The 7,500-nt window shown below is 45.7% G+C and overlaps 1 protein-coding gene across 1 annotated transcript in view; it reads right to left on the bottom strand.

Moving 5' to 3' along the window:
* The window catches only part of LOC143274891 (uncharacterized), a 35,494-nt gene that overhangs the window by 20,141 nt on the left and 7,853 nt on the right, over positions 1–7,500 (bottom strand). The window contains exons 2-6 of the mRNA XM_076578873.1: positions 7,303–7,460; positions 6,719–6,944; positions 3,700–5,720; positions 2,367–2,616; positions 448–558 (exon numbers count right to left, since the gene is read on the bottom strand). Of these exons, the coding sequence (XP_076434988.1) occupies positions 448–558; positions 2,367–2,616; positions 3,700–5,720; positions 6,719–6,944; positions 7,303–7,460 (2,766 nt within the window). The remainder of the gene's footprint in view (positions 1–447; positions 559–2,366; positions 2,617–3,699; positions 5,721–6,718; positions 6,945–7,302; positions 7,461–7,500) is intronic.

A 7,500-nucleotide genomic window follows, 5' to 3' on the forward strand; every position in this document is an offset into this window, starting at 1 on the left:
GAGAGAGAGAGAGAGAGAGAGAGAGAGAGAGAGAGAGAGACTGATAGATAGATAGATAGACTGATGCGGTTTTTCTCCACCACTGTTCTTCTCTGCTCCCTTCCCAACCCTCGAAGGGGCCAACATTTTTCTTTTTAAAAAATTTTCTGATGCGCGTGCTTCTGTTGTTGTTTTATTGTTTGTTTGTTTTTTTGTTGTTGTTGTTTTTGTTAATATATTTTTTGTAAATCACATGCTTAGGCCTTTATCATTAGTATTGTGTGGAATAAACTCTGTTTCAGTCGGGAACTTTCCTTTTTAAAAAAAAACAAAAACACTGCTGATGTACTATTCACGGAAATAAAAAGAAGTTTTGTCTTGTCTTGGCTTTTTTCTTCTCTTGTCTTGTCTTTAGTCTTGTGCTTTGTCTTGTCTTGTCTTGTCTTGTCTTGTCTTGCCTTGTCTTACCACAGGCCAGTTCGTCCTCCCCAGAGGGACAGTCCTGCTCGCCGTCACAGAACCACTGGTCCGGGATACACAGACCGCTGTCACACTGACCGCGACCCTCCGGACAGGGGTCTGCCCCACACAGGGGGGTGGGGGGGACAGAATCAGTAAATCAATGAATGAATAGACAAACAAATACATACATACATACATACATACATAGACTCACAGACAGACAGACAGACAGACAAACAAATAGACAGACAGATACATAGAGAGAGAGAGAGAGATACTATCTATAGACTCACAGACAGACAGATAGATAGATAGATAGACTCACAGACAGATAGATAGATAGAGTCACTCTTTTTTCCCTCTTTTAAAATTTTTTTCATTTATTTTTTTTAGTGCTCTTCGCGTGTCTTTCTTCACTGGCCGAAAAAAAAAAACAGCAAGAGAGAGAGAGAGAGAGAGAGAGAGAGAGAGAGAGAAAGGAACTATCCCAGCCACATACATTCACATCATTCACGCACGGTTCTTCATCTATGTGATATTCTACAGTTCATCTATGTCATATTCTACTGATGGACAAATTCTGCACTATTCAATCGGCGTAAGATTATGCGTGTCTGGGTTTTTTTTTTTCTTGCCCTAGTTGTGCGTTACATCCTGTGTAATGACTCAGTCACTCTCTCCCTCTTTCAGGTATTGGCCGTATTTGTATGTGCGTGCGTGTATGTGTGTGTGCGTGTGTGTGTGCGCGCGCGCGTGCGTGCGCGCGTGTGCGCGGAGGTAGAATGAGTTAAAGGAGACAGTTGTGGCTTAACAGGCTCGAGTGAAATAGCAAGGAAGTTTGATTAGAGAATGGACTGGGGAGAGTGCAGTTTGTATCGTTTCTGTTTATTTATCAATTCATTAATTTCATTTGTCTGTTTAGTTAGTTAAGTTAAGTGGAGTGATGGCCTACAGGTAACGCGTCCGCCTAGTAAGGGAGAGAATCTGAGCGCGCTGGTTCGAATCACGGTTCAGCCGCCGATATTTTCTCCCCTTCCACTAGACCTTGAGTGGTGGTCTGGACGCTAGTCATTCGGATGAGACGATAAACCGAGGTCCCGTGTGCAGAACGCACTCAGCGCACGTAAAAGAATCCACGGCAACAAAAGGGTTGTTCCTGGCAAAATTCTGTAGAAAAATCCACTTCGATAGGAAAAACAAATAAAACTACACGCAGGAAAAAAAAGAAGAAAAAAAAAGAATGGGTGGCGCTGTAGTATAGCGACGCGCCCTCCCAGGGGAGAGCAGCCCGAATTTCACACAGAAATCTGCTGTGATAAAAAGAAATACAAATACAAATACTTAGATATCCATTCACTAACCTGTGTATTTGGGTGTATGCTTATTTAGTCGTTTGTTTAATGAAGGCTTTTTATGTTGTTATTTGTTTGATTGCTTAATCATTTATTTGTTTATTATCTAAATAATCTATCTTAATTCGTTTTTGTTTTTTGTTTTTTGTTTGTTTTTGTTTTTTTCGTTTGTTTGACTGTTTCTTTCTTCGTTTGTACAGGTTTCAGAATTTAGGATACTCGAAATTGGAATTCACCAAAATAATGGGTGTAACGACTTTTTAAGTCATTAAAACAAAACAAAACAAAAACACACAAAAACAACAACAAAAACCACGCACGCACGCACACACACACACACACACACACAAACACACACATACGCACACACACACACACACACACACACACACACACACACACATATGAACACACATAGACATAAACATACACACTCACTCCCCCACCCACCCACCCCACGCACACACACACTTTCGGACAAAAACATACACACTCTCACCACTCCCACTCCCCTCTTCCCCCCCTCATCCCCATCCCCACCCCCACACCCCCTCCACACACACACACACTCACCAGGCGTGGTCCTCTCAGACACCACCATCCCATACACCGCTCGAAACCCGGACCGTCGGCTGATCCGGTCAGAGCGGAAGTCCAGCACGAGGTTCTCGTAGGACGACACGTTGTCAGGAAGTGACGTACCACACAGTGTGTGCAGCAGGGCCCCCCCGGCCTCGGACTGGTTCTCCCAGATGTCCAGCTTGTCGAAGGAGCAGGACTGATGGAACTCCACGTCAAAGGCGGTGAAGGCCAGCTGGACCACCTGAAGGAGAGGCTGAGGGATTGTGGCGTGTGAAGATAAGGTCCAGGTTGGAAGCTGGTGCGTGTGTGTGGTGGGGGGGAGGGTGTTGGGGTGTGGGGATAAGGGGGGGAAGGGTGGTGGTGAGTGAGTGTGAGAGAGAGAGAGAGAGAGAGAGAGTGTGTGTGTGTGTGTGTGTGTGTGTGTGTGTGTGTGTGTGTGTGTGTGCACGCGAGCGCACTTATCATTCCCCCACACAAGAAACCTTTCAAATTGGCCTGATGTTGTTGACAGGTTCAGATGAATCCCCTGAAGAAGGTCATGAAATGTTTTATTTCCATGGCTTTGAATTTGTTGGTGTTCTTTGAAGATATATTTATATACATATATAATATATATTCTGCCAGCAAAACTGAAAGGCTTGAAAAATTTTGGTTTTAGTCATCGCTTTGTCATTAACTAGTTGCTGCGTGTGGTGGGGGGGGGGGGATGAGTGAGGACGTGTATATGTGTGTGTGTTAGTGTGCGTGTGTGTGTGTGTGTGTGTGCGCGCGTGCGCGCGTAATATCAGCTTTTGTGAACATTCAGCTTCTTCTGATGCTCCTAATGCTTGAAACGGAAAGTATGTTCAATCATATTTAATCAAAACAAACTGCATCCAGTTATAAACGTGGTTGTTTTTTGTTGTTGTTTTTTTTACAAAGCTCAGTGAATTATCTGAAAATTCGCCATGCATTCGAACATTTACAATTCATGCGTTTCATGTTTAATACAGTGATGTATCCGTCAGTGTAGATACGAGTCTATAGTCCCCCATCTGACAACCCCCCCCCCCACTCCTCCCTCTTCCCTCCATCCCTTCTTCTTCCTCTTCTCCTCCTTCTTCTGCTCCTCTACTTTCTTCTTCTGCTGCTGTTCCTCTTTTTTTTCTTCTTTTTTTCCATATCTTCCTTCTCAAAGATTGAGACAGACAGTTAGAAAGGGAGGGAAGAAAAAGAAGGGGAAGTTTATTGAAATATACCTACATAAAATAACTGACTGAGACAGAGGAACAGACAACTGTCATCCAGAAACAGACAGACACACAGACGAAAGCCAGTCACTCACCATACCGTACGGAACCTCAATTCTCCACTGGCAGTGTGCACTGTTGGGATAACTCTCGCCGATCAGATAACCGGGGGAGGTGATCTCCCCTGACGGTTCAGCCATGATGGCGGGAACGCCCGAACATGCCCGGGCCGTTGTGTTGTCCGAGGACACAGGTACTGCTGACGTCACAGGTACTGCTGACGTCACGGCTACTGGGGTCAGTGGCGTCGTTACTGTTGTTTCTGTTGTTGGTGATGTCGTCGTCGTTGGTATTGTTTTTGCTGGTGTTGTTGTTGGCGACGATGGTGATGACGATGATGATGACGACGACGGTTGTGATGATGAAGAAGATAGTGATGACGACGTTGTCGTCAGTAACGACTGTGGTAGTGACGATTCTGATGACAATGTTGTTGTTGTTGTTGCTGTTGTTGTTGATGATGATGATGATGATGATGATGGGGATGGTGATGATGGTGGTGATGATGGTGATGGTGGTGGTGATGAAGATGATGACGAAGACGACGGCGGCGGCGACGACGACGACGACGATGATGATGACGACGACGACGATGATGATGATGATGTAGCCTCAGAGGCAGATGATGCCGCTAACGTTGTTGGTGAGTAGAATGACGAAGATGCTTCAGATGTTGTCGTCTCAGATGACACAGACGTCAGCGTGGATGTGGATGTTGATGTTGATGTTGTTGGTGCCCGTGTCGTCGTCAGTGGAGGCTGTGACGTTGTTGTCGTTGTCCTCGCTGTTGTTCTTGTTGTTGCTGTTGTTGTTGTTGTTGTCCTTGTTGTTGCTGTTGTCCTTGTTGTTGCTGTTGTTGGTGGTGATGTTGTTGTTGTTGTTGTCCTTGTTGTTGCTGTTGTCCTTGTTGTTGCTGTTGTTGTTGGTGTTGTTGTTGCTGTTGTCCTTGTTGTTGCTGGTGGTGGTGGTGTTGTTGTTGCCGGGTCTGTGGAAAGCGAAGTTAACGATGACGTCACTTCACTCCACGCGGGATGGCCCGTGACGGTGACAGGGGATTCAGGGTCCGTCTGCGTCCTCGGACTTGCTGATGACGAGGAAGAAGAAGTACCGGCAGGAGACGTCATCGTTGTTGCAGAAGTTGTCGTCATCTTCGTCACTGTTGCTGAAGCTGGCAAAGACTGCAACGAAACTGTTGTCAAGTGAAACGATAACAAGACCGATGACAACGGATGGTACGTGCGTTGAGCGATCGTTGTTGTTGTTGCTGGTGGTGGTGATGGTGTGGAGGAAGAAACAGACACCAGCGTCGTCAAAGAAGAGGCAGTGGCAGGCAGCGGAGAGGACGTTGCCGTCGCTAGCCGGGACAGCACCGAAGTCCACAGACAGGATGCCAGGGCAGCGGGCGTCTGACTGCCCGTGGACACAGACTCTGGAGGAGATTCTCTTTTCCAAGGCGGCTGAGATGAGGAAGAAGAGGACGACCCGGCAAAGGTCTTCACTGATGTCAGCCTGCTTTCTTCCGCTGATGATGATGTTGTGCCTGAACTGAAGATCTCTGGTGCAGGAGATGGAGACTCAGTCATCGATGAAGGTATGGATGAAGATGTTGGTGATGATACTAACGAAGGTGTTGATGGAGATGCTGGTGAAGGTGCTGACGAAGGTGTTGATGAAGATGCTGGTGAAGGTGCTGACGAAGGTGTTGATGAAGGTACTGACGACGGTACCGATGAATGTATTGAAGGTATTGACGACGGTACCGATGAATGTATTGATGAAGGTATTGACGTAGGTGTTGATGAAGGAGATAATGTCGTAGACGCTGTCTTTGCGAGTGTTAGCGGTTTTGAGGAATCTTGTTCGTTCTGAGACGACTGCCCCGGAGACGTTTCTGAAGAAGTGTGTCGTCGTATCGTCGTCGTCGTCGTCTGCGTGGAAACGGGGGAGGACGATGCTCTTTCTGACGAAGAAATGCCCGTACCTACAGAACTGAGCGTTGATCCCGATGAAGACGTGGACGTGGTTTGTGTTGACGTCACAGCGGAAACGTCGTCATCTGTTTAGAGAAAGGGGGGGTGGAAGGATTTGTAGGATTAAAAAAATGTTTAGAAAAAAGAAAGAAAAGATATTTGGACACGGTGAGTCGGGGTGAGGGGTGGGGCGCGGTGTGTGTAGGGGGGCGGGGGGGGGGGGCTTGGGGGTGGAGGGGTAGGCGAGGTTCCAGTCACAAAGGATTTGTCCATTGATGAGATAAACAGCGAAAGGACACACAGCCAAAAAAATTGGCAAACAAATCCTTGGGGTCACAAATTATGTCAGTTATGGTAATACGATTTATCAGAAATGAGTTGTCTGGCTCTGTACTCTCGCTTCCTATCTCTGTCTGTCTGTCTCTATCTATCTCTCTCTCACACACACACATACACACACACACACACACACACACACACACACACACACACACAGACCCACACACACACACACACACACACACACAGAGAGAGAGAGAGAGAGAGAGAGAGAGGGAGAGAGTAACAAGAACACTTAAATCATGAAGGCAAACAGAATGGAAGAAAGAAATTATGTTGAGACTGAGAGAAATTAGGATATATAATAATAATAATAATAATAATAATAATAATAATAACAATGCTACTACTACTAATAATAATACTGTACATTTATATAGCGCCCTTTCTCACTGAGAGCTCAGGGCGCTTTACATGAAAGAAAAATATTACAAGTAACATAAAACATTCGTGGCCACTCTTTCTCAAAAAACCCTCCCCCAACTCACACTCTCCCATTCCCACTCTACATACATCCAAAGTGAGCTGACATGGGAGAAAAGGCAGCTGACAGTACTTATAGATAGGTATTAAAAAGAGGAGTCTTTAGTGATGAGCGAAAAAAAAAATATATATATATATAAAGAGACAGACAGAGATAGAGAAGTGGAAATAGAGACACGCAGAAACAAAACAGAGACCTGAGATGGCTGAACTTCACATAACAAAACATATTTCCTGTACAACGAAGCCCTCAGATACCAACCCACTAGTTCTATGGTAGCGTTGAAGCCAAGGCCGGTCACCATAGCGTCGGAGCGAAACTCCACACACAGTTCGCTCCCTTCTGAAATCACCGGATCCGGAAGTTGTTTGCCGCAATGCCTGCTGATACCGGAAGCTCCGCACGCCCCGCGATATATCAGGATGTAATCGAAGATACAAGAGCGGTGCTTCTCTAAGTCCATATCCACAAAGGATAATTTGAACGTCTGCACAAAAAAAAGGGGGGGGGGGGTGGCGAGGGGGGGGGGGGGGGTGTAATAGAAAAAAATAAAGACAAATGAATAAATAGTGTAACGAAAAGATTCTTTATTGTCACCGTAGTCTTCATCATCATCATCATAATCGTTGTTGTCGTCGTTCTAAATGCTGACCACGCAGTCATCGGACAAGAAATGGCATTCGTACCGAACACTATAATTCTTTCAAAATAGATCATCATCGTCGTCATCGTTATCCATTGTCATCATCATCATGTCGCCCAAGACACCATGCCGGAGATTTCCCGTTTGACGAGAAAACTACAGCAAAACAAATATACAGAGCCACATGAAACAGTAACGTCACCTTGTTATCTGCTGAGGTGAAAGACCATCGACATTCGATGTTCTCCGGGTAGAAAGTGACGCCATAGCTGGGTGAACAAAAGCTGATTGGCTGATCCTGAACGACGTAACTTCCGCCGCATCCACTTCCGGCAGACAGCACGGAAGGCCAGGAAATGGCTGGGAAAAAAAAGAAAAAGAAAAGAACGCAATGTCATCT

Source organism: Babylonia areolata, chromosome 29 (assembly GCF_041734735.1).
Source record: "Babylonia areolata isolate BAREFJ2019XMU chromosome 29, ASM4173473v1, whole genome shotgun sequence".
In the NCBI taxonomy this organism is placed as follows: domain Eukaryota; kingdom Metazoa; phylum Mollusca; class Gastropoda; order Neogastropoda; family Buccinidae; genus Babylonia; species Babylonia areolata.